Source organism: Pristis pectinata, chromosome 6, assembly GCF_009764475.1.
Source record: "Pristis pectinata isolate sPriPec2 chromosome 6, sPriPec2.1.pri, whole genome shotgun sequence".
Lineage (NCBI taxonomy): Eukaryota > Metazoa > Chordata > Chondrichthyes > Rhinopristiformes > Pristidae > Pristis > Pristis pectinata.
In genome coordinates this window covers 50,729,813-50,757,156 of record NC_067410.1, presented here as the reverse complement: position 1 = coordinate 50,757,156, position 27,344 = coordinate 50,729,813, and the positions used below count along the sequence as shown (strand labels likewise).

Genomic DNA, 27,344 nt, shown 5'->3' with positions numbered 1-27,344 from the left:
GACAAAGTCTAACCATCAACCCCTAACATTCTATGGCATTACCATTACTCAAGTCCCACCATTAACATCCTGGGGTGGCCATTGAAACTCAACTGGACCAGCCACATAAATACCATGGCTACAAAGAGCAGGTCGGAGGCTGGGTGTCGTGCAGCAAATGACTCACCTCCTGACTCCCCATAGCCTTCCCATCATCTATAAGGTACACGTCAGGAGTACGGTGGAATACTCTCCACTTGCCTGGCTAAGTGCAGCTCCAACAACTCTCAAGAAGCTCAACAGCATCCAGGACAAAGTAGCCCACTTGATAGGTGTTCCATCAACCATCCGAAACATCATTTCCCTTCATTGCCAGTGCAAAGTGGCTGCAGCATGTACCACTGCAGTTGCTTGTCTAGGCTACTCCGACAACACCTCCAAGAATCCTGGAACTCCTATCCAACAACACCAAGGGAGCACCTTTACCGGAAAGACTATAGTGATTCCTGAAGCCAGCTCATCACCACCTTGTCCAGGGAATTTAATGATGGGCAATAAATGATGACCATGCTATCAATGCCCCAATCCTGAAAAATGAATAAATAATAAAACAGAAACCTAGCAATTTCTATTTTGAATGAACTCAATGACTGAACCCTACGGGTAGAGAATTCTAAGGATTTACCACCCTCTGAGTGAAGCAAGTTCTCCTCATCTCAGTCCTAAATGGCTAACATCTTATTTTGAGACTGTAACTTCTGGATCTAGGCACCTCAGTCAGGGGAAAGATCCTCCCTCCAAACAGCCTGTAAAGCTCTGTAAGAATTTGTAAGTTTCATTGAGATCACCTCTTATTCTTCTGATATCTATAGAATACAGGCCAAATCTACTCATACATGAAACCAACCATCCCAAGAACCAGCCTGGTGAGTCCTTCCTGCACTCCCTGTCTGGCAAGTAAATCTCCCTTCCTAGGTAAGGAGATCAAATTTGTACATACTACTCCAGGTGCAGTCCCACCAAGGCCCTATCTAACTGCAGTAAGACCTTATTTTTGCATGAAAATCTTCTCATAATAAAGACCAACATACTATTTTTCTCTCAAATTGCATGCTGCACCTGCCTGTTAGCTTTCAGTGACTTGTATACTAGGACACCCAGGTCCCTTTGAACATCAACGTTTTCCAATCTGTCACCATTTATAAAATACACTGCTTTAATATTTTATGTGTCAAATGTCACATTATATTCCATCTGCCATGATCTCGCCTACTCTGCTTGTCTGCATTCCGATGAAGTCTCTTTACATCCTATCTGTACTCACAATCCCGCCTCAGCTAAGTATGACGTTTGATCTCCTCCGATAAATCATAGATGAAGATTGTGAATAGCTGAACCTCAAGCACCAATCCCTTTGGCATCCACAAGTCACAGCCTGCTAACCTGAGAAAGATTAATTTATTTTCACACTTGGCTTTATGTATGATAACTGATTCTCATCCATTCCGGTATATTTCATGTATACTTCCCAGGATTGTGCTGTAACCTTGCTGACCAACTTCTAGAGTGTGATCTTATGAAAAGTCTTCTCAAAAATCTAAATATCCACTAGTTTCCCCCTTTTCTATTCTGAATGTCACATCCTTAAAGAAGTCTAATAAATCAGTCAAACTGTGAAACATAGGCTGTGAAATTTATAATTTTCTATATTACTGGCTGTTTCATATCAAGTACAGAGGTCTTTGTATGTTATGTAGATACGGAATATGCATGTATCCCATTTCCATCCTTTCTCTTTCAATCTTTTTATTAATTTTCAAATTAGTACAAAATTATATATATAACATTAGTAATTATACATACGGTGCGAAGAGATCAGGATAACAATCATAACAGTTAATACATAAAATCACAAGGAGTAAAAAAAAAGTAATCTAGACCTCCTGCTCTCTTATTAAGTGAACAAATACAAAAGGAAATATTGAAAAGAAATTTAATTATATGAGAAAAGAACCCCCAAATCAAAAAAAATTGATAATAAACCAAAAAAAACTAAAAACTTCAAAAAAAAACTGGACTGATATTTCTTCAATTAAAAAAAACATTATTATGTCGTCAACTCCTCTCCTCTGTATTCGAGGGTTATTGAAAGGGATCTGAGAAAGGTCAGCTTATATCATATGGAAGTATTGAATAAATGGACTATAAACTTCCTCAAATTTAAGCGAAGGATCAACAGTACCACTCCTAATTTTTTCTAAGTTTAAACATGCTATAGTTTGGGAAAACCACTGAAAAGTGGTGGGAGGTATTGGATCCTTCCATTTGAACAAAATGGATCGCTTGGCCATTAGTGTGACAAAGGCGATCATACGACGAGCAGAAGCAGATAAATGGCGAGATTCCATCATTGGTAACCCAAAAATTGCAGTAATAGGATGAGGTTGTAAGTCAATGCTCAATACAGTTGAAATAATGTTAAGAATGTCTTTCCAATATTTTTCCGAAAGGGGACAGGACCAAAACATATGTGTCAGGGAAGCCACCTTCGAATTATATCTGTCACATACAGGATTTATATGATGATAAAAACGAGCTAACTTGTCCTTGGACAAATGGGTCCTGTGAACCACCTTAACCTGTATCAGTGTCTAGCACACATTGAAGATGTATTAACTAACTCAAGAATTTTCTTCCATGTCTCTGTAGGTAAAAGTATCTGGAGTTCTCTTTCCCATTCATTCTTAATTTTATCAAGTTCCTCTGAATGTATTTTCATAATCCGATCATAAATTATTGCTGTCAGGCCCTTCTGATAAGGATTAAAACCTAAATTTTTTTCCGTAATTTCAGTTTTATATGGTGTCAGAAAAGAAGGTAAAGTAACTTTTAAAAAATTTCTAATCTGTAAATATCAAAAAAAATGTGATCTAGGCAGATTGTATTTATTAGACAACTGTTCAAAAGATACAAAACAGTTATCAATTAATAAATCACAAAAAACGTTGTTATTCCTTTCATTCTCCATAAGGAAAAACTGAGTCAATTCTAGATGGTTGAAAGTAAAAATTAGATTGAATAGGATTGATAAATTAAATTTATTCAATCCAAAAAATTTACGAAATTGAAACCATATCCGTATTGCATGTTTAACTATTGGATTAGTCACTTGTTTACTCAATTTAGTAAGTGCAAAAGGGAATGAAGCTCCTAAAATAGAAGCTAATGAAAATCCTTGCACTGATTCACACTCAAGGTGTACCCAACAGGGACAATGAATTGCATCTAAATCTTGTGCCCAGAAAATTAAGTATCTAATATTAATTGCCCAATAGTAAAGTCTAAAATTAGGCAAAGCCATACCACCATCCTTTTTTAATTTTTGTAGATATTTCTGACTTAATCTTGGGTTTTTATTCTGTCATATATATGAAAGAATTTTGGAATCAATAGTGTTGAAAAAGGATTTCAAAATAAAAGTTGGAATCGCCTGAAATAGATACAAAAATTTTGGTAAAATATTCATCTTAACTGCATTAATTCGGCCAATCAATGATAGAGAGAATGGGGACCATTTAGTAAATAATTTAGATTAGTGACTGATTACTTTATGTACCTGGGTGTTAAAATTACTGAGAAACACAAGGACTTATTTAAAGTTAACTTTTTACCCATTTCCATCCAACTTCGCTTTCTTCTTTGTCTGCCTCAGCAAAAACCTCACTTCCACTTCACTTATTTCTTTGTTTTCAAAATCACAACTCTCAAATGTTTGGTGCTCTAATTACAATGACCTTTCAGCAGTCACCAATCCATTTGAACACATCCTCACCATCACCTTATGGTCTCTCACACTGGTTGCTGTCCCATGTGGTCCTCATGTCTGCTGTCTTAAGTCCAGGGAAAGCCGATATGAATGTTTATGCCAGACAACTGATTTAACCATGTTTGATCTGTGTAGACCACATATAGGACTACTGGGTCCTGGCGTCCTGTGGCAAAACTGCTTGTTACTCCAAGATAATGCTGGAATACAAGGACACTTCTGATTTCTGTACTCTACTGCAAACCATGTTCATGAACTGTCTTTTTCCTCCCTTTTCTACCCTGACCTTGGAATATCTCTCCAAAATCCATTCCTACCTGATGTCTCCTTGGCAACAGATCCAAAGACACGTCAAATTCCACATAGTGCTAGTAACATCAGCTCTACCTAACCACTGTGTCTCTTGACCCTTTTACTGTCTATGATTTTCAAGACTCCTTGTCCAACATGCAATCTTGAATGGTCAAAAACTTCTTGAAAAAATACTTAAAAATTGGTGCCATTGTTTACTCCTTGCCACAGACTCTTTCACCAGGCACTCTCTCTCTCTCTCTCTCTTGTTCTGGAAACTATCTGAGCCAGAACTATAGTATTTGCAATAAAACTATCCTGGAAACATTCAGCAGGTCTGTCAGCATCTGTGGAAAGAGAAATAGAGTTAATGTTTCATGTCAGGGAGCCTTTTTCAGAATGGTATTTGCACCTTTTGTGTAATATTTGATCCTGAGTTGAGCTTCCAATCACATGTTTGTACTACTTATTATGATTACCTATTTTCCCCTGGCCTTGTCTCAGTGCATCTACTGCTTAAATATTCTAATGCATTCCTGGCCTGCCTCCCATCTTCTATCCTCTGTAAACTGGCACTCATAGAATCTTAGAACTATACAGCAGGGAAGCAGGCCCTTCAGCCCAACTGGTCCATTATGACCAAGATGCCCCTTCCAAGCTAGTCCCATATGCCAGCGTTTGGCCCATAATCTTCTAAACCTTTCCAATCCATGTATCTGTCCAACTGTCTTTTAAAAGTTGTTATTGTACCTGCCTCAGCCACCAGTTCTGACAGTTGATTCCACATAGATGCTACTTTATGTGCAAAAAAAAGTTGCCTGTCAAGTTCCTCTTATATCTTTCCCTTCTCACCTTAAACCTATGCCCTCTAGTTCTTGATTCCCCAATTCTGGGAAAAAGGCTGAGTGCATTCACCCTATCTATGCCCCGCATGACATTATACACCTCTATAAGATCACCTCTCAGTCTCCCATGCTCTAAGGAATAAAGTCCTAGCCTGTCCAACCTCTCCCTATAATTTAGTCCCTCAAGTCCTGGCAACATCCTTATAAATCTTTCCTGTACTCTTTCCAGTTTAATAACATCTTTCCTATAGCAGGGCGCCCAAAACTGAACACAATACTCCGAGTGTGGCCTCACCAGTGTCTTATACAACCGCACCATGACCTCCCAACTTTTATCCTCAATGCCCTGACTTATGAAGGCCAGCATGCCAAAAGCCTTCTTCACCACCCTGTCTACCTGTGACTCCACTTTCAGTGAACCATATACTTGTACTCCAAGGTCCCTCTGTTCTACATCACTCCCCGGGGCCCTACCTTTCACTATCCTACTTGGATTTGACTTTCCAAAATGCAACATCTCACACTAACCCGAATTAAAGTCCATCTGCCATTCCTCGGCTCACTTACTCAGCTGATCAAGATGCCCCTGTAATTTTTGATAAGCTTCTTCATTGTCCACTATACCACCTATTTTAGTGTCATCTCAAAACTTACTAACCATACCTTGTACATTCTTATCCAAATCATTGATATAGATGACAAACAACAATGGGCCCAGCACCGACCTCTGATGCACACCACTGATCACGGGCCTCCAGTCCGAGAAACAACCTTCCACCATCACCCTTCTTCCATCAAGCCAGTTATGTATCCAATTAGCCAGCTCTCCCTGGATTGCATGTGATCTAACCTTTCAGAGCAGCCTAACATGTGGAAACTTATCAAAGGCCTTACTGAAGTCCATGTAAACCATGTCTACCACCCTGCCTTCATCAACTTCCTTGGTCACCTCATCAAAAAACTCAATCAACTTCGTAAGACATGATGTCCCATGGATAAAGCCATGCTGACTACCCCTAATCAACCCCTGTCTTTCCAGATGTACATGTATCTTATCCCTCAAAGTCCTCTCCAGAAACTTACCTACCACAGATGTTAGACTTTCTGGCCTATAGTTCCCAGGTTTTTCTTTGCCGCCCTTTTTAAATAAGGCACAACATTCGCTATCTCTGGTCTACTGGCACCTTGCCCATGGCTAACGATGAAGCAAATATCTCATCCAGGGCTCCTGCAATTTCTTCTCTAGCCTCCTACAGTGTTCTTAGATATACCTGGTCAGGCCCTGGGGATTTGTTCACCTTCATACCTTTTAAGACATCCAGCATCTCCTCTACTGCAATGCGGACTATCCCCAAGACCTCCCCATTCACTTTTCCTAGTTCTGAAGTCTTCTTATCTTTCTCCACGGTTAAAAATAGAGGAGAAATCTTCATTAAGGACCTTGCCCGGTTCCATACAGAGGTGTCCACTTTGGTCTTTGAGGGGCCCTATTCTCTCTCTAGTTACTCTTTTTTCCTTTTAGAATCTCTTTGGATTTTCCTTAATCTTCTCTGCCAAAGCTATCTCATGCCTCCTTTTTGCCCTCCTGATTTCCTTCTTGAGTGCACTCCTGCATCCCTTATACTTCTCCGGAGATTCGCTTGATCTCAGCTGCCTGTACCTGACCCATGCCTGTTTTTTTTCCTGGCCAGGGCCTCAATATCCCTCATCATCCAGGGTTCACAACTCCCACCGGCCTTGCCCTTTACTTTAACAGGAACATGCAGCTTTCACTATCTCACCTTTAAAAGCCTCCCACTTGCCTGTGGTCCCTTTGCCTGCAAACAACCTACTCCAATCAACCTTTGCAAGCTCCTGTCTCATACCGTCAAAACTTACCTTACCCCAATTTAGAACTTGAACCTGTGGACTAGTTCTATCCCTTTCTATAACTATTTAAAACTAATAGAACTATGGTCACTGGTCTCAAAGTGCTCCCCCACTGTCACCTCAGTCACTTGCCTCAAGCTTTGCCCTCTCTCTGATAGGGTCCTCTATATATTGCCCAAGGAAAGTTTCCTGAAGGCAGTTAACAAATTCCACCCCATAGTATGGCAGTCCCAGTCTATGTTAGGAAAGTTAAAATACCCTACTATGACAACCCTATTATTCTTGCAACTCTGCACAATCTCTCTGCATATTTGTTCTTCTAATTCCTGTTGACTATTTGTGGGCCTGTAATATAATCCCAACAATGTGATTATTCCCTTCTTATTTCTCAGCTCCACCCATAAAGCCTCATTGGATCATCCTTCAGTAATTTCATATCTGACTACTGCTGTGACATTGTCCTTAATCAAAATGCAACTCCCCCTCCTCTCTTTCCTCCGTCTCTATCCCGCCTAAAGTACCACATTTCCGTAATGGCGATAATGTCCCAGTCCCACGTAGCTATCCAAGCCATACCTGTCAGACCTCTTGCATTGAAATAAATGCATTTTAATCCAACAGGTTTTCCTCGCTCTCTGCCATTCTCCTGCCTGTCATGCCTATTCAACATGCTGTCACTGACTTTTGCATCACTTTCTAGCCTCTTATTTGCCTCCCTGATTCTTGGAATCCCACCCCCCTGCCAATCTAGCTTAAATCCACCCTAAATCTAAAATTCCGCTGCCCTTCTACAAATCGGCATCAAGATTTTTTGCCACCATTACCCCTGTGATTGCAGGCCTAGATTGGCTCTTGATTGAGCAATGTCTCCATTTAAAAATTTCCTCCTTATTTTCAAAGGTTTCTGAGGCCCTGTATTCGCTTTTTCCAGAACCACCTTCAGCTCTACAACCCTCAGTGATAATTATGCATATTTTTAGTGTATTCCCAATTTTAATTGCTATACCACTGGCACCCCAATCTTCAGCTGCCAAAGCCTGACATTTTGGAATTATTTCCCTCTCTCTTCTTTCAAGACTCACTCATTAAACATACGTCTTTGTAAAAAGTTTGCTGGTACTCTTAGATATAATAATGGTGCTTATAAATGCAAATTGTTATTTTAAACATGAGAAAGTTTGTTTACTGTTGGGGGAAAATATGTAATTGATGTAATTTGATCTGAGAACCTTCTTTTATGGCTACCTAGATTGTCTTTTTGTTTAGGAATAGTTGTCTTCTAAAATTTATAAGGGACTGCTTTCTAGCCTCTTTTTTAAAAAATTTCTACTCTAAAGTTCTTATTTATTGTTTATTTACTTTGAGCCAGTTAATGTAGTGCTACAGGAGTTCTGTGATCTCAAAATATATACATATATATATATATATATATATATATATATATAATTAAAATATATATTCATGAATCTCCACCGTAGTTAATAGGTATCAAATGTGGTACAAACCTATGTGCTCAAAATGATACTTTTAGTTTGAAGCAAGCCAAATCAGTCAAGATAATCAGTACTAGTAGCAAGGGTTGGAAATCATTGCACAAGTGTACAGCGGGCTGCTTTTGAAATGATTTGTTAGTAGCTGTTAATAAGTTAATAAATCTCTTGCCATTTGAACAAGTAGAGATTGCAAAATGATATGCCAGTGCTTGCTAACTGGTTGCTAGGGTCTTTCCAGGCAGTCCATAGCAACAGAGTTGCTACCCTGGTGACATCATGCTGTAGGCTGGTAGTGTTAAGGCTGAAAATATGTGATGTCTGACACAGCCTCTGTCTCTTTTCAGATTTCTGCAGCCTGGGAGGGAGGTAAGGGGCCAGATCCATGCACAGGCTTTGACACCGAATGTTTTTTTTAAAGTATGCACATTAGCATTTATATTTGCCATTTAGCTGCGGTAATGCAACAAGTAATTGAGGTTTGTGTTGTAATTTAAAGGAATGCGTATAGGCTGGTGACATGGACTGTCTGTATGAAGAAAGGGAACTGTCACTTAAATTGTTTTGTACAGTGACATCATATAATATTTTTATAGATTCTGCAGTCTGGAATTGAGTGAGTGTGCAGTTGGACTGATTGCATCCTGTGGAGCAGACTGTTCTCTCCACAGACTTCTTTGTGCAGCTCCTTCAGTACAGGCCACTGTTGTCTGAAGTTGAAATGATACGCCTAATATGTGGTTAATTATTACGATATGTTTACCTACTACCTTACATAGCAAGAAAATTGGTGATAACTAGAAGACACTAACTGTGCATTCTTCTTTGCAGTCTGAGGCCTACTCAGGAAGGCTTCTTCTAGAGAAGTGATAATGTAAAATTATTTGAAATTTTCTCTACAGATGATCTATCCCGTATTTAATTGACAACCCGATACACGTGACGGGAGGGAAATTAAGACATAACTAGCAATTATACATAGATTGACTTCCTGACATAAATTTCTTTTGTCTTGCTCTGTATTCTATCAATGTTACTGAAGGAGACCAGAAATTTTAGCTGGCAATATTAAACGTACTTAATGAATACACATCAGCAGTCATGGGGCCAATGTAGTTCAGGATATCAAACTGCAAAGTTAAAACGAAGACTATCAGAGGAGGTTATAATTAATCTGGAATCCTGTTACAAAGAAATTAGACACAATGTAGAAGTACCACAAGTGCGATTCCCCAGAAGGTGCAGTGTGAATTATAAGAAAAACTGGGGATGCATGCCCTGAAACTGGCCAGCCCACAGTTGATGGCAGGCCAATAAACATTTTGTTTAGTGAAACATTTTGTTCCAGTGGCACACAAAGCCCTGGGTATGGCAAGCCACTGAGTCTGCTCAACCATTTCACAAGGCCTTTGCTGCTCAATCATTTCAGAGAAAACAAAGGAAATTGGGTAATTCTGGGTCTGGTAGGGGTGGACTATACTCAAAGGAGAGAGGAGGTCAGGCATTGGAGGGATTGAGGTTGAGGCTGATCAGTAAGTAAGGGTGATGGCTGGTGGGGGTAGGATTGGTTGCCAAGGATCAGTGACAGAGGGGTTGGTAGATATGGGGGTCAGGGGAGATCAGGTGGGAGGGGAGAAATCAGCTGTGTCGGGAGGGATTAGCAAATTGGGGCAGTTTGCTGGTTGGTGTGCTTCTGAGTATGTAAAATGAGCTGAATGGAGAAAGTTGTAAAATGAGCTGAATGGAGAAAGTCATTTAGGCCTTGGTGTCTGCTCTGCTGATCAGTGAGATAGAGGCTGATCTGATGTTCTCCACTTTGCTGCCCAACACAAGCAATTCTTGATTCCTCTGTAGTCAAAAAAAATCCATCTCAGCCTTAATATCTTAATGCCTCAGTTTTCATGGCTGAAACAGAGAATTCCAAAGATTCACCGCCTTCCACATCTTAGTCTAATCTTATCCTGAGACCATATCCATTGGTTTTAGACTAAAGCCTGCCTACCTGACTTGTGTTCAATGGGGTCCTGGCTGTAAGTGTTGGGTTTGTGTAAAGTAGGGTGGCAAAAAAATTGTGTCTTCATGCTCTTTATAAGAAAATGCTCTAGGATTCATGACCGGGTTACCTGCCTACAGGTAGCTGGGAGAGTGGCAGTACTGGAAGTAGTGTCAGTGTCTGGCTTCACTGGACAACATGTGCAAGTTAATGAAAATTTGGGTATCAGCCCGTCACAGCTCACTCATTCAATTTTTATTTTGTTCAAAGGAACCTGTATTACCCTGCAGAGACCAAGAGGACAGAAACTGACTAATGGGGAGTTGGTGAATGGTTTGTTAAACATGTCTGAACTCAATGGTCCTGAGTTAACTGGTCTGAGTAGTATGGAAACTGCAGGCAGTGAGTGAGATATTGAATTATGAAGTAAAAATAGACAGTACATGATGTGAACAGGTATAATTGGCTAGCTTTTTAAAAGGAATTTTTAATAATGAATTTTCATCAATGTTTCTGAAAGGTGTAATATTCTAAATTAATGTGTAGTTTGATAAAATGATAAGGGTAATTTCATGAAAGATTTTGGGAATGACGTTTCAGCTCTATACACCAGTAAAGTGTCAACAATGGAGAATGACAGAGCTAGTATTTCCTTCAAGAATTTAACTATTCTGCATGGGTGCTGGAAATACTCAGCAGTTCAGGCAGAACCTGTGGAAAGAGAAACAGAGTTCAGATTTTCAGCATGTGTATTTTTTTTGATTTTCAATTACTATTCAGTGTGTGGTCTGATTTAGACTGGGATGGCATGTAAACTGACAGAGGCTGCCGTATTCCATTTCAGAATGGGTTCCTGGTGTAGAGCCTGGCAATCCAACTGGAGCAGTGGGACCTAGCCATGTATGTTGAGTTTGAGTCGGGTATCAAAAAAAAACTGGAAGCCTTTGAGTTTGATTTGGGCCATGGCTGGTTCAAGTTTGAATTGGCATTTAATTTTACACTACTGACTGACCCTTCCTCCACAAGGAGAAATACCCTCTCAATGTCTACCCTGGAAACACCCTTTAGAATCTTCTATGATCCAATGAGATCACATCTCAATCTTTTTAACTCCTGAGAGTATAATCCAATTCTGCTCAGTCTTTCCTCGCCGGACAAGCCCCTCATCTCAATAATCATCCCAGTGAACCTTCAGAGTTCTAAAAGCAAACAACTCTAGATGTTGGAATTCTAAAATCAAACCAGAAAATGCTGAAGATCCTTAGCAGGTCAGGTGGCATCTGGAGAGAGAGACACACACAGAGTTGATGTTTCAGGCTTGCATCAGAAATGGAAGAGTTAGAAAACAAATGAGTTTGAAGTTGCAAATAAGGGAAAGGTGTGCAGAGGACAAAGAGAACAAAGTTTCAGAATTAATGGTGCAGGGTGATGACCTTGTATCAGAACTGATTCAAAGGTCATTGATTAGAAACATTCCTATGTTTCTCTCTATACAGATGCTGCCTGACTTGCTGAGTATATCCAGACTATTCTGTTTTATTTCAAATATCCATCAACTGCAATATTTTACTTTTCAACAACCCCCATGCTTTTTAAAAGTATGTGAACCTCCCTCTGATTGGCAATTAGAAAGCTTCTTTCCTAGGATTGCCAAATTAAACCTCAGCCATTAGTAGACCATCTGTTGGACACTGAAGCAGAGGTAAACTCTCTGGACAAAGGTAAATTCTAAAGACAGCAGTGCAAGCCTTTAAGAAATAAATAGATTACAGCAAATGATTTTATTAAAAAGCTGTTACTTAAGTCATTTCATTCCTGCCTACCCACAAAATTGTACTTCATTGTCACGGCTTTATCTGGAATCCCTGATTCACGTAGATATGCCTACATTTAACAAGGTTAAAGTCTGGGAGGGTGGCTGGGACAGGAATAGTAATTCAAGGAATCTTACAGTCCATCCTGCTTATACCAACACTTTAAAAGAGCTCATTGAAATTTAACACAAAGGCAGCAAGAGACCTGTACCCTTGTGCTACATGGTGACAGACCCTCTATACACCAGTATTCTATTACAGTAATATTAGAGTGTGATAAATTGTGCACTGTTATAGTGACAAGTGCATGATCATCATTAGAGTACACCTATTTCTACAGCTGGATATGTATCTGGATTCGAGACACAAAATGCTGGAAATACTTAGCAGATCAGGTATAATATTATCTAGATCTGGACTCATGCCCAGAAAATCTGAGCAGTCCCAATATGATCCCTGAATCTGTGATCACTGGGTATTCTAATCCTGGGTACATTTGGGTCTCCGTCGCACTCCCAGCCAGACTCAAAATCCTGACCCAGCTGAATACCCAGGCCCAGAACAAGGGAGTATTTGGCTAGTAAAGTACAAAATAGACTTCTCTGATTTCCTAGCATTGGAGCATTGGACTGGGATCTACTCAGTCTGTTCCCCTATAAATAATGAGGACGCAGACCTCATGGATGTTGTGAAGGCCAGCTTCTGAACACATGGAAATTTGGAAGCATTGTCCGGATCTGCAAGAGTGAACTTTTCCAGGTTCTCCGTGCATTAGTGTTTCAGGTATGTGGAGGATCTGGAATGAAAACTGGGAACTTAAAGCATATGGTAAGTCCTAATTTTCTGTCATATTTTGTTTTTCATAGAAATTGAATTGTGAATGGTGCTACACAATCTAGTTTCTATGCATTAATATGGAAAGAAGATATTTAAGGTCTGCTGTCATAGATCAACAGTTTCAGGTCAGGGACATGTTTAAATGTAGAAATCCGGAATGATGCACCACTCTGTAGTTAGCTTTGCAAAAATGTTACCTTGCACTCTGACTCACTACTCAAATGCATGAAATGGTGTGAAATTGCTGAATTCTAAATTTACATCAGAGAGTTGCAGCTTATCCATTTCACTCTGTAAGTTCATTTAACCATGATGTTACCCACTGACAATCAACCTCTCCAGTGATGAGAATCATCTTCAAGGAGTCCAATTCCTTCAGGAATTAAGTATTATTGGAGACTTCAAGAATATTAAAGTTTAATCTTCCTGAATCTTGTTTACCCTTTTATTGGTATTGGTTTATTATTGTCACTTGTACCGAGGTACAGTGAAAAACTTGTCTTGCATACCGATCATACAGGTCAATTCATTACACAGTGCAGTTACATTGTGTTGGTACAGAGTGCATTGATGTAGTACAGCTAAAAACAAAGTGTCATAGCTACAGAGAAAGTGCAGTGCAATAAGGTGCAAGGTCACAACAAGGTAAATCGTGAGGTCATAGTCCATCTCATTGTGTAAGGGAACCGTTCAATAGTCTTATCACAGTGGGGTAGAAGCTGTCTTTGTGTTATTTCTCTTAGAATGTTTTCTCCCACTCTAATTTATTCAGTTCCTGCATTAATATAACTAACCTTTAGTCTGATTGGCTGAGGAGAACAGGATTGGTTTCCCAGTTCATTCATGCCAAGATGCTGTGTTCCTCTGCAGACCAGTATCAGCTTGTGCTTTCAGCAACAGCACACAAACTATATAACACATAAGTGGGCAGGGAGAAGTCCAGCTAACTCCAGGTACCATTAGATTTCCCGCATGGTCTCTTATTTCAAATTAAACTGGGATGGAAAGCCAGGTAAATTTACGATTGATGTCAGGAAATTCTTGTTCAGGCAAGTGATCAAATTTGTGGACCAACTGAGAATGTAAAAACCTTTGAACTGCCAAATGGATCTGCAGTGGATTAGTAGATGTTAGGATTATTATGAATAGATGCATTGTGATGGGCTGAAAGGCATTCCTTTTCATTGTCTTGTATATGACAACTTTGATTATCTGAATTAGTCTTATAATGGACTAAAATATCGAATGTGATCTACTGTAGACTTGATAGAGAAATGACATTGTTGTTCCAGTCCTAACCAATTTATATTTTCTAGTCAGCAGCAAAGGGATGGGTGGTTGCTGTCAACCTCTGAAACCAGTTCACAAGAATTAAACCATCTCCAAACATGTATTCCCAGATGTAGTATTCCTCCTTACCAAGATCTACTTGGCAACCTCCTGCCAAGAGCTGTATCTATGGAGGGTTTCAGGGCCCTCTTGCACAAAAAAATGTCTCATGTAGGCACTGTTCTTCACTAACCTATCCAGGTTCCTCTGACCCCCCGGGCACTGTCTTTCCACCTTCCATTGATGAAGAATCCATTCATTCAATAACAACGCTCTTTGCTGCTGGAAGAGGGTTACGTGTATTGTGGGATGTCCCTTTATTACCTGACTTAGTGATCACATCCGCAAGCCTGAATGCTGATAGCTGCTGGAACAAACACACAGGGAAACCTGCCAGTGTTGTTTTCTGAACCTTGTAATTGAAGATTATGATGATTGTGCGACTTTCACAAATAACATGGATTCCTTTCCACATCCCAAAGGTGTGTGGGTTGGTAGTTTAATTGGCTATTGTAAATGCTTGTAGTCTGTAGGTGAGTAATAGAATCTGTGGGGAGTTGATGGGAATGTGGGGAGAATAAAATGGGATTAATATAAAATTAGTGTAAATGAGTGCACAAACTCGGTGGGCAAAAGGGCTTGCTTCCGTGCTGCATGATTTCTTTCTTTCTTTTTCAATCTTTTTATTAGTTTTCAAATTAATACAGATTGATATATAGCATCAATATTTATACATGTAATACAAAGAGATCAGGATAACAATCATAGCATAGATAATCATAAAGAACAATAAAATATGAAAAAAATCTGTAGCTCCAACGATCTCTTAGTAAATGAATATAATATAAAAGACAGGAAAGAAAAAGATTTATTATATAAATTTAAAAAAACCCAAATCAATAAGAAAAATTGTAAACAATATAAACTAAACAAAAAAAAAATTTCAAAAAAAAGCAAACAACAAAAAAAAGAAAAAAAAAACTGGGCTAAAATTTCTCAGTAGAAACAGAGCAATATTATGTCGTCAACTCCGTTCCTCCAAGTTGGAAAGTTATTGAAAGGGGATCTACATCATGTGAAAATATTGAATAAATGGACTCCAAATATCTTCAAATTTAAGCGAAGGATCAACAGTACCGCTGCTAATTTTTTCCAAGTTTACACATGATATAGTTTGAGAAAACCATTGAAAAGTAGTCGGAGGTATTGGATCCTTCCATTTAAGCAAAATGGATCGTTTGGCCATTAATGTAACAAAAGCAATCATACGGTTAGCGGAAGCAGATAAATGGCCAGACTCTATCCTTGGTAATCCAAAAATTGCAGTGATAGGGTGAGGATGTAAATCAATCTTCAATACATTTGAAATAATGTTAAAAATGTCTTTCCAATATTTTTCCAAAAGAGGACAGGACCAAAACATACGTGTCAAAGAAGCCACATTTGATTTACGTCTATCACATAAAGGATTTATATGGTTATAAAAACGAGCTAACTTAACTGTGGACATATGGGTCCTGTGGACTACTTTAAACTGTATCAATTGAGTGTCTGGCACGCATTGAAGATGTATTAACTAAATGAAGAATTTTCTTCCAAGTCTCTGTAGGTATAGATGTCTGGAGTTTGCTTTCCCATTCATTCTTAATTTTGTGTAATGATTCTAGACGTATTTTCATAATTAAATCATAAATTATTGCTATCAAGCCCTTCTGATACGGATTAAGACCTAAAATTTTTTCCGTAGTTTCAATTTTGTAAGGCGTGCTACATGATTTCTTGAGCACAAGGATAACCCACAATACTACTTTATCATTTTTACAACATAGTAATTCAGTTTTTAAGGCTTAAATCTGCTAGACCTGCCATGGACAACCCAAGTGAAAAATCATAGGGATGTTGTTATTCCTTTCTTTGTTAAATCATTGGGCACTGGAGAGTCTGTTTTTGAACATGCTTGGGAAGAGAGCATGCAGTGACGACGAATATATCAGGTAAGTGGTAGCCAAAGAGTGGAATTGAGATAATTAGGGTCATGGTCATTTGATGAAATCCCCGGAAATTTATCTAATCAGATTGGCAATGAGCTTGGCCAGTGAGAGAAAGTAGGTGATAGGGCATAGATATATTTGATCTCCTGCATAAATCTGATCACTCTAATGTGTATAAAAATACATGTATTACAGGTGGTGAATGTATATTAATTTTGTGTTAACTCTTTATTGTATATGAAACTTTGTGATCAGGCCCCTGGGATAAACTTGTATACAAAGGATGAAGGGAGCTCACTAACACTGTATTTCAAAATTAACCTAATTTTGGTTGAGGTTTCTCTTTTAACATTTTTTTTTCCACAGTGCCATCCATTCTTTTCATTTTTTAACTCATCTGGTTGGAACTCGTGTGTAGTGGGGGAGAGGGTCACTAACCTGGTTTAATGTGAATGGAATATCATGGATCTCAATATCAACGAATGTTGAAAATTATGTGTTCAAAATAGGTGAGGGGTCACAATCTCCGGGGATTGTGGTATAGGATTTCGTAACTTGGAGTTCACACTGCATGGGTTCCTGGCCCTTGTCTCAGAGGAGAGCAAGTTATTGTCCACGGGCATGCTGGGCAGAGTGTCATATCCTTCTGACATTGGTCAGAATGGCTTGGGATGGGAGCATCTGCTGTGATATGCTTGAAACCCAATGGAATAATTCGCCCAGGAGTGGCACCTGAAATATAAGATGGTGGATGTCAGGAGCTGGAACCCCAATAGGAGATCCTGCAGCTGCCTCTGGTCACGCTCAGGGCACGGCTTTATTAATGATCTGAAGCGCTGAGGTGATCTGATCTCCTCCAGATCCTTTCATCCGATAATAGATGAATTCTGCAACAGTTGGCAGCCACAGGAGGATGAAGCTGTTGGAGAGGGTGAAGAGTAAAACCACAGACCCCTCTCCATCTCTGGGTCACTGTGGTTCTCTCCCTTGTTGTGATCCCTCAGCTCCTTATGGACCCAATTGGCCACTAAAGTGTGTTGCTGGCTGCTGGTGAATCAGTCATGCACAGACAGAAATACTTCAGTTTTATTTTGATGGCTTCCATCAAGGCCTGTGTTCTATTTTAAATAAAAATACAGTCCATAAAACCTACCAAGCAACATGCAACAGTGACCTGTTTCAACATTTTTGTTGTAAAGTGTTCTTGCAGTCTTAGGGAATATCTCACAGGGAGCTCAGCACTTCACTACAATTGCATGAATAGAATAAAGATTATACCAGGGCATTGGGCCACCAGCCTAAGTATATGAATGAATTAAAGTGAGTGCATGACTCAATAAAATGGAAATAATTCATTCATATACTTAGGCTGGTATAAACTGTCCAAAATATGACTCCATGCTGCCAACAGTTGATTGCAGGAGGGAAGAACCATCTCATATACAAAAATACTAAGGTATTGATGTAATGGCAGTATTAACTCAGATAACTTATTCTTCAGAATTTGACATTTATGTATACATGGAATATGCAGACCCTATTTGGATTTTGAAGATCGGGCTTTTTGTTATTCTGTTTGATTTGAACATGCAAAGATTTAGCTTAAAATGATGTCAAAGTGCAGAAGTTTTGAAATATTGCAAATTGGCTTTATCTTCATTGGTGTGTTCATTTGGTTCTGAATGCAGTCATTGCTTTGACTTACCAGTAGGCAATTTTGAAATAAGCAAATTTATCAAATTGCAGATGAGAAAAAGATGTGCCTTTCTTGCACAAAATTGGTCTTGCTTTAAGTAACTACTTTAATCTGTCTATTCAAATCTGTTGCAATAGGTAGAAAGCCATATAAAGTTGAACCTAATTTTAATGAAATGCTGTGCTACTAAGGAAGATAAGTAGAAATGTATTTCTATTTATAGAGCTAGGAAGATAGAACTGGCCACCTCCCCTCTCCACACTCAGTCCTGATTGAGGGTCTCAGCCCAAAGCATCAACTATCCCTCTGCCTCCACAGATGCTCTTGACCACTGAGTTCCTCCAGGAGTTTCTTTTTTGCTGCACATAAATGAAAATGTTGTTTAAAAATGGATGGTCAGTCAGAGGATTTCCTTAATCTACAACTTGATTTGTAACGTATGTCATTTCCATTAGAACAAACTTTAACCCTGGTTCCAAAAAGTAATTTACCATAGTCAGAAGAGATTTTCAGTACTTTTATGGCAGATGCTGAATTTTCTTTTGAAAGGGTGGCTTTGTTGGCTTGTCCTATGTTGTCATCTCTGTGGTGTACAATGCAAGTGGGCAATTTTGTAAATAGCTTTGCTCCCTTGATGATGCTTTCATTGTTTTTGTTCCTTGCTTGCAGTTGTAGATCCATGATCTGCCTCTCCACATCTTCCTACGTTCCTTATTTGTTTCCATTTGCCTCTTTGTGTTGATTCCTTTGCTTCCTCTCCTGATAAGAAGCACTGGCCTCTTCCTACTTCTATTTGTCTTCTACCTTCTCTACTCAATGGAAACAAATAGAAATGATCTTTGTGGGCAAAGGTGGAAGGCATTCTTTATATTTTACATTTCAGACAGATACTGGAAAACATTTCTTGTTGTTTACCTGTGCAGTAATGTAAATTATAACTAGAAGTGGCACCATTTTGAGTAAGGAGGATTTTCAAGTAGGACCATTGTTGTTCAGATATATTGTTATGCAGAGAAACACTCTAATATACAACAGCCTTTTTAATTGATAATTTTTCAACTTAAATTTCCTTTCTAGGCTTTGGGCCTGGCCTTTTCGCATGCGTAACCAGAATCCCCATCTGTGATGGCATCCTTCTGATCTTTCTTCTTTCTACGAGAAGCAGCCTAGAAAGAAGACTATTTTGCCACTCTTGTTGTCCTGTTTAGAATCACGCTAAGAGCAATGGAAGGCGATGGTGACTTTGTACATTGCGGATCTGCATTTGTAAAAATTGAAAGACCTCAACTTGTGGAAAAGAGCAATACCACATCAGAAGTGTGGAGATACTTTGGTTTCCAACCTGGTAGTGACGGTAGACCAGAAAACATTGAAACTCCAGTCTGCAAAATCTGTTTCCGTGTCATTCCAGCAAAGGCCTCAAACACAAGCAACCTTTATGCACATTTGAAATCCCAGCACCCTCACATTTACATAGAGGTCAAAAGCAAACCGAACCAGGCACCAACTACCACAGCTTCATCTGGGGAACCAAGCAAGGATCAGACATCCATGATGCGGGAAATCTTTCAGCGAAAGGATAAATTTGATCCAAAACCCCGAGAGCACAGGGAGCTGACTAAGGCTGTGACGTACTTTGTCACCAAGGATAGGATGCCTCTGAATACTGTTTCCAAGCCTGGTTTTCAGCACCTCTTGAGTAAGTTTAACCCGAAATATGAGCTGCCAAGCAAGAACTATTTCTCCAGAGTAGCTATTCCATCACTTTATGCGGATGTTCGCAAAGTTGTGGAGAGAGAATTAAAGACTGGGGATTATTTTGCTGCAACTGTTGAAACATGGACATGCAGAAGCAATGAAATGTACCTAACGTGTGGCGTTCAGTATGTGGATAGTGACTGGATCCTCAAAACACACTGCCTGCAGACCCAGTACTTACCGGATGAACATACTGGTCAGAGTCTTAAGTGCGCCCTTGAAGATGTGCTGGAGGAATGGGGGTTAGACCCTACCAACCTTGTCGCTGTCACTACAGACAATGGGCCCACTGTTAAACATGCCTGTGAGTTGTTAGGCTGGAAAAGAATTAGCTGCTTCAGCCAGAATTTGCAAAGTTCTATCCAAAAGGGTCTTGAGGATTCACGCATTGAACGAATTATTCAACTATCTCGTCAAATATTCTCTCAATTTTCACGCAGTTGGAAAAGGAAGCGAGATTTTTCTATAGCTCAGGGTCAGAAGGGGCTTCCAAGAAATTCTCTAAAAGCAGATGTTAACAACCAGTGGGGAACAACTTTGGATATGCTTGAAAGATTTCTTGAGCAGCAGGATGCTGTCAGAGCTGTATTAGCCCATGACCGTAAGATATGTCGTCTTGTTCCAACGTGGCAGGACATTGATGTTCTTGAGTCCATTATAAGTGTTTTACGCCCATTCCGTGAAATGACAGAAGCTCTATCTTCTGAGAAATTCATTGCCATTTCAGCAATAAATCCTCTAATAAAACACATATGTAATGATCTTGTAAGAGAGGAACAAGAGGAGCTAACACTTGGCTTTCTAATGCGAATGAGAATCAAACGAGACCTTGAAATACGATATGGAGACCCAGAATTGGTTCATTTTCTGGAAAAAGTTACATTCATTGACCCCCGGTTTGGTCCCACTTGTGTAGACAATCTAGAAAATGTCCTACAGCAGATTAAGGGAGAGGTACTTGCTGGAAAAGTGGCTAAAGAACCGTCAATATTTCAAATTGGCTTTGATGGTTCAACACTTTCTCCATCAAGCAGCTGGTATGATCGAGATAGCCCAGGACCAAGTCATCCAAAAAAAGCCAAATATGGAGGAGGACTTGCAAAGGTATTTGGAAAGCAGAGTGGAGATGGAGACACAGACAAAATGGTAACTACTTCAGTTTCACTGCAGGAGCAGCTTGATCGAGAGCTGGATTTTTATTTCAAGGAACCAAAACTCTCCTTGGAAAGCTGTCCTCTTCAGTGGTGGAAAGCAACCCAGAATTGCCTGCCGTTATTGGCAAAACTAGCCAAGAAGTATCTCTGTATCTCTGCAACAAATGTGGCGTCAGAAAGAGCATTCAACAATAATTCATCTGCATTTGCTGAATATCGAAGCATCGTGAAGCCGAAACATATGGACCAGCTGGTGTTCTTAGCTGAAAACCTTCCATGAGCTTAAGGGCTTTGAAAAGATCCCTTTTAAAGACTCAGTGCAGGATTGTGCTGACTGATTTTGGTAATCAAGTGTTAAAAAGATCATTGAAAAATGAAATATTGTATCTGGGCCAGAATGAATTAAAGATTATACTCTGTTGGATGGTGAACATGGGGGTTAGCTATTAGTTGTTAGGAATGAGCTACTTTTTCCCTTTAATTTGCAGAGGGTTGTTTTCCAATGTATATGTTCTCCTTGAACCAAGTAACTGCAATGTTCTTGTTGCTTAGCTTGCAGATGTTGTTTGTCCTCTTGGCTTTCTACTTCTCCCTGCAATCAGATATAAAGTCCCCTCCTTCTACATTATGCTTCTTCAAGAACAGTAGTGAGGGTTGGACAAAATGCACTCAGCTGAGGCAACAATTTATCAGCAGAAAACACCTCTGTTATGCAAACTCACAAATTGCTGGTTTGGAGTTACATACTGACTTGTTTAAGCCATTGGGATCCCTCCAAGCCAAAGCATCAGCATTTTTATTCAGTTGACCAACTAATACGTCGTTCTCTTGGAAGTGATTTTAACAAAAAGTTGGATTCTTTTTATTCTGCTTTATGTATCTTTCTGTCAATGACCTGCATGCTAGCATACCTGATACATGGTTGCGTGGAAGCTCCATGTGTATTTATGGTAATGAATCAATGATGTGCTTCTTTTTGGTCAACTAATGGGGGAATGTACACTGATAGTACTAATGCCATATCAAGAATAGGAAATAAGGTAAAGGGAGAAGTAATTATTGATTCAGCATTCTGACTATCCAAGTGGTCAAGTCCTCTGAATGTTTTGGAACATCTGTTTAAAATTGTATTCATGCCTTGAGAGACTCTCTGAATCTAAATACAGAAGCTCCTGCTCTAAGTGGAAGATGGTTACTGAAATATTTAAATTTGTGTGACTGTCCACAATATTTTAATGCAGGCTATTTATATATTACTACACGTTTTGTGTATAACATTTTTAGCCACAAATATTACTACCTATAATACTTTTTAATGTCAACATTTAACATTTATAATGGAATTCTTTATGTAAAAATTTATGTAAGTACTTTATAATGGAAAAAAGTGTGTAAAGTTTCAGCATCATGATATGTTGATAAATCATTTAAATAAAACAAAAATTGGCTGCGTTTTTATGTTTCTGAAATTTCTAAAATTCATAAGATAAGATCTTTATTAGTAACATGTACATCGAAAGACACAGTGAAATGCATTTTTTGCGTCGTGTTCTGGTGGGCAGCCCACAAGTGTCGCCACGCTTCCTGCGCCAACATAACATACCCACAACTTCCTAACCTATACGTCTTTGGAATGTGGGAGGAAACCATAGCACCCGGAGGAAACCCACACAGACACGGAGAAAATGTACAAACTCCTTACAGACAGCGGCAGGAATTGAACCCCGGTTGCTTGCGCTGTAAAGCGTTACACTAACCGCTACACTACTGTGCCTGCCCATCTGGCTTTAAAGCAGCGTTAAATAACATTTTTTTGCACTTAATCCATTGAACTGTTTATTATGTATTTTATTGTATTTAAAAAGAAACTTTTAAGACCTAAGCACATGTAAAATCTGGGTTTGGACAATGATGTTACACAAAATAGTGACAATTGGTTCAAATAAACATATTGCGATTCAAGCACAGGCAGTGTTTAATTTCCCAGCATTCATTTAACATTTAATGCTAAGCCAGCCAAGTGAAGTAACGTATGCTTGACTTCTGTTTTTGCTCATGTTATCAGTTTCTTTGTTCTTGAATGACTTAGCCAACCTTTTGTACAATTTATGAAAGCCAGTAATACATTCATCTATCTGTTGAATAACAATTTGTTTTTTTCAAAATATTTCAAATTCTGACAAGATTTTGTAGACCTATTTCTTGTCAAATTTTATGTCTGAATTCCATTGAATGGCCAAAACCTTCTACATCCAAAAATAAACATGTAGTCAGTGACATTGTATTTGTAATTATGTACATTTTAATAGGACTCTAGGACCAATAGAGTCAAAGACCACAGAAGCAGGCCCTTTGGCCCATCAGGTCCATGTTGACCATCACGTACCCATTTACATTAATTGTACAATAATCCCATTTTATTCTCCCCGCCTTTCCATTGACTTTCCATGATTGTACCACTCAACTACACATTAGGGGCAATTTAGTCAATTAGCTTACCAATTTGTACATCTTTGCGATGTGGGAGGAAACTGGACCATCCAAAGAAAACCTATGCAGACACAGGGAGAACATGCAAACTCCACACATACAGTCAGAGGTCAGATTGAGCCAGGGTCTCTGGAGCTGTGAAGCAGTAGCTCTATTAGCTGCGCCACTGTGTCGCCCCTTGGGACAGCCTGAAGACTTCAGAATTGGTGAATTGCTTTTGATATGCTTTAGGCTAACAGGTTCACATAAAGATGAGACAAATTACCAGTTGATCTGTCTTTCATTGTCTGGGGCTCTGGGAGAACTACTTCCAATTACTTGAGTCATACTAATGGATCTTTTAATTTCAGTAGACTGCTGCCAGTATCTCATCCAAAACATCTCTCAGTTCTGCAGTAAATTTCACTCTTGATTATGCACCTATTTCTAGAATGGAATTTTAGACCAACACTTTTGACTCAGAACTAGAGTGGTAATAGCTAAGTCAGGGTGTGTCTTGAGTTCTGAAAATTCTACATTTTTGATTCCATCCCTAATTTAAGCACACTTATCCCATACTATTTTTTTCTGCCATATATCTAGACAAACAATCGTAAGACTCAGAGATCAAAGGGGCTTTTAGTCAAAACACAATAGTTGAAATGTTTCAAGTGCTGCTTATGATTCTGTACTTTCAAAAGGTAAACTGAACACATACTTTTGCAGGCAGAGACAAAATGCATCCTCTTGTATGAAGTGTGAAAATAGTAGCCTATGAGTGTTGAAATCCGCATCTGAAATTTAATTTCATTGAAGTTGATGTACTTCCCCAGGAACTTTCTTTTAAAATGGAAGCATATGTTTGATTCGCAGCCTCCCTTTTTCTTATCTGGAAACCACTTGGCTCTCCATGAGATACCTAAATAAAATCCAGAAATTGAAACACTTGTACAAGGCCAAATATGTATTAACTGAACTTATCCAATCTTGTGTATGTACTAATTAAGCCAGTCATCTTATTATAGGCCATCTTGTAGATTTTGTCTGTGAATTCTATTGGCTGCTCAAACCCTCTATTCCAAACAAAAACCGGCATCCATGTCATTGAACATATTCCTTTTGATTTTACTTTGTTCACAAGGCAGCATCAACAAGATCATGTCTTGTTTTCTCTTTTTGTATAGAAGTAATCACTTGTATTTGGTTTAATCTGAGAATAATTTATACTTGCTTTCCAAAATGCTGAACAATATGGGAGTTTTCAACCTGTGTCTTTAGGCAACCATTCTCTGCTATCATGACAAATGTAGGTAGCCCAACAGCGAAGGATAGACTGTTAAAACCAAGTCATTAATACTAATGAACCTTTACTCCTCCTCCACTTTCTTTGATTCACATTCTCCTCACTCCCCCATATTAGCCCCCACTTTCACATCCTCCCCTGAACATTCATCCTCTCCACTCCACATTCTCTCACCCAACATTTAAGGAGCAGTTCAGAGTGAACCACATTGATAGTCACATACAGGCCAATCAGGGTAATGGCAAATTTTCTTGCCGGAACTACATTAGTGAACTTGTGGCTTTTTGACAGTTCATTAGTATTGGTCATCAATAATGATATTAGGGTTTTATTTCAGATTCATTTCATTATTTTAATTTAAATTCCCATCTGCCATTGGTGCAATTGTCCAGGTTTTTGGAAACTATTCCAGGAATCTAGCCTCAATGCCCTATCTTCGCCCATTAGCCTCAGCTTATCTATATCGGTTGCCTGTCCCCAACACGTTACTCATAATCGTAATCCATCTTCAAGTATATTTGTGTCTTTATAGCATTGGTCTTTGCAGCCTCCTGCAGCCGCAGATTTCCTACTGAATCTTTGGCTCTCCACCTCCAATTCTTCATTTGTTCTTCTTGTTAGTGCCTCCTACTTTGCTCATCTTTGAGTCTTGCCTCATTGTATTCGTCATATTGATGTGAAACCTTCAGCCACTGGACCTATGCTCTAGAGTCCCCTCACTAAACACCTCTGCTGACTCTTTGCTTTATAATGCTCTAGCCAAAATTATCAGTCTGGTGAAACTTTCAGCTAGGTTATCTAACTTTAAAGAGAATGTTCTTAGGATGTGAGTACTGCTGGCAAGCTCCTATTAATTGCCCCAGTTACCCTGTTAAAAAGTGATGATAGAGCTTCTCCTTGAACCTGTGTCCTCATTGGTGTAATGGTGCTTCCACAATTGCAGTTGGGTAGGGAATTCCAACAAACCGATCAAAGAATGATGAAGGAATATCAGGGAGATGGGTGAGTTGGAGATGATTGCACTAACACGGAACTCGCACTGTTAGAAGTGACAGAGATGGAAGTCTTGTTCTGGACTCAGAGTTGACAGTACAGAAATGGGCACTTCGGCCCAGCACATTCATGCCAATCTTTTCACCCACCTGCACTAATCCCATTTGCCTGTATTAGGACCATAACCTTCTGTTGCTTGCCTATTTAAGTGCCTGTCTAAATGTCTCTTAAACTGTATTTGACTTTGCCCTCATCTTATGGTGAGTTCCAGATAACAACCACTTTGTGTAAAACAAAAACTTTCCCCTTCTTTAAAATTTCACTCTCCTTAAACCTGTTCCCTCTTGTTTTTGACACCCTTACCTTGGTAAAAACTTTCTATCTACCCTATCTATGCCTCTTATATATCTCTATCTTCACACCTCAGCCACCTTCGCTTCAGGGAAACCAAACCCAGCCTATCCAATTTCTCCCCATAACTAAAATTCTCAAAATCCAGGCAACATCCTGGTGAGTCTCCACTGCACTCTCTCTACTGCAACCACATTTTTCCTGTAATGTGGTGAAGAGTACACAATACTTGAAGTGCAATCTAACTAATGTTTATTAGAACTGCAACATGACATCCGGACTCTTATACTCAATGCCTTGACCTGTGATGGCAAGCATGCCAAATGCCATTTTCACTATCCTAGCCACCTCTGTTGCCACTTTCAGGGATCTGTGGACTTGAACCCCAAGGTCCCTCTATTCATCAACATTCCTTAGTGCCCTACCATTTACTGTATATGTCCTACCCCTATTTTGACTTCTTAAAATGCATCACCTTTCTCTTGTCGGGATTAACTTCCATCTGCCAACGTTCTGCCCAACTTTCCATCTGATTTCTTTCTCGCTGCAGCCATAGACAACCTTCCTCGCTATCCACAACACCACCAACAGAGAGATCACAGTGGTAAGATGGAGTGTTAAAGTGACTGAAAACTGGAAGCTTAGGGTTACCCTTGTGGAGGGAATGGAGGCGTTCAAGATAAGTTACCAAATATGCATTTGTTTTCCTCAGTGTGGAATAGATCACATCAGAAGTACTGAATGAAGTACATGTAAACTGGTGCAAACCCATGCTATCTTGACCACACTTTATCACTTCCTACTTGCAGTAAGGATTACATTACTTCTCTGTCTGTCTCATGTTCTGACAATGCTATCTTCCACACCAGTGCTTCCATTTGTGAAACTCAGCCTCTCCTGCTCCCCGACCTATCATAAAACGTCCCTTTTGTTTTTTTTGCCTCTACCCTTTCTCTGCAACTTAAAACTTGTTCTACTCCAACCTATTTATGATGAAAGGTCTTCATTCTGAAACATTAACATTTTTTCTCTACCAATACAGTACCAATACCTGACCTGTTGATTATTTCCAGCATTTATTATTTTTATTTTAGTTTTCGGACATCAGCAGTATTTTGCATTTGGATTCCTGCTTTTAGTGGCTGATTTATTGTTTACCTCTGCCCTTCACTTGTCCTTAAATGTTTAACTTGCAGTACATAATGTCTGCTTACCTTGTTATTTAAATAGTGCCATCATAGCACATTTATATTGTTGATCCCTTTTGAAGTACACATGACTTCAGGATGGGCAGTTGTTCAGCTCCTGCTCATTGAAATCATTTCTCCTGAATGAGGGTGATTAATGTTCAGTGAG

The 27,344-nt window shown here is 39.2% G+C and overlaps 1 protein-coding gene across 5 annotated transcripts in view; it reads left to right on the top strand.

Moving 5' to 3' along the window:
* LOC127572046 (testis-expressed protein 264 homolog) overlaps positions 1–27,344 on the top strand; it is a 352,734-nt gene that overhangs the window by 119,332 nt on the left and 206,058 nt on the right. For 3 of the 5 annotated variants that reach the window (XM_052018879.1, XM_052018881.1, XM_052018882.1), the window contains exon 2: positions 19,038–22,311. The exons of 1 other annotated variant lie outside the window; for it this stretch is intronic. In XM_052018879.1, the coding sequence (XP_051874839.1) occupies positions 19,185–21,152 (1,968 nt within the window). In that variant the 5' untranslated portion in view covers positions 19,038–19,184 and the 3' untranslated portion in view covers positions 21,153–22,311. Of the gene's footprint in view, positions 1–8,608; positions 8,670–19,037; positions 22,312–27,344 lie in introns of those variants that run through there. One more of the 5 variants, XM_052018880.1, reaches the window with a different exon arrangement.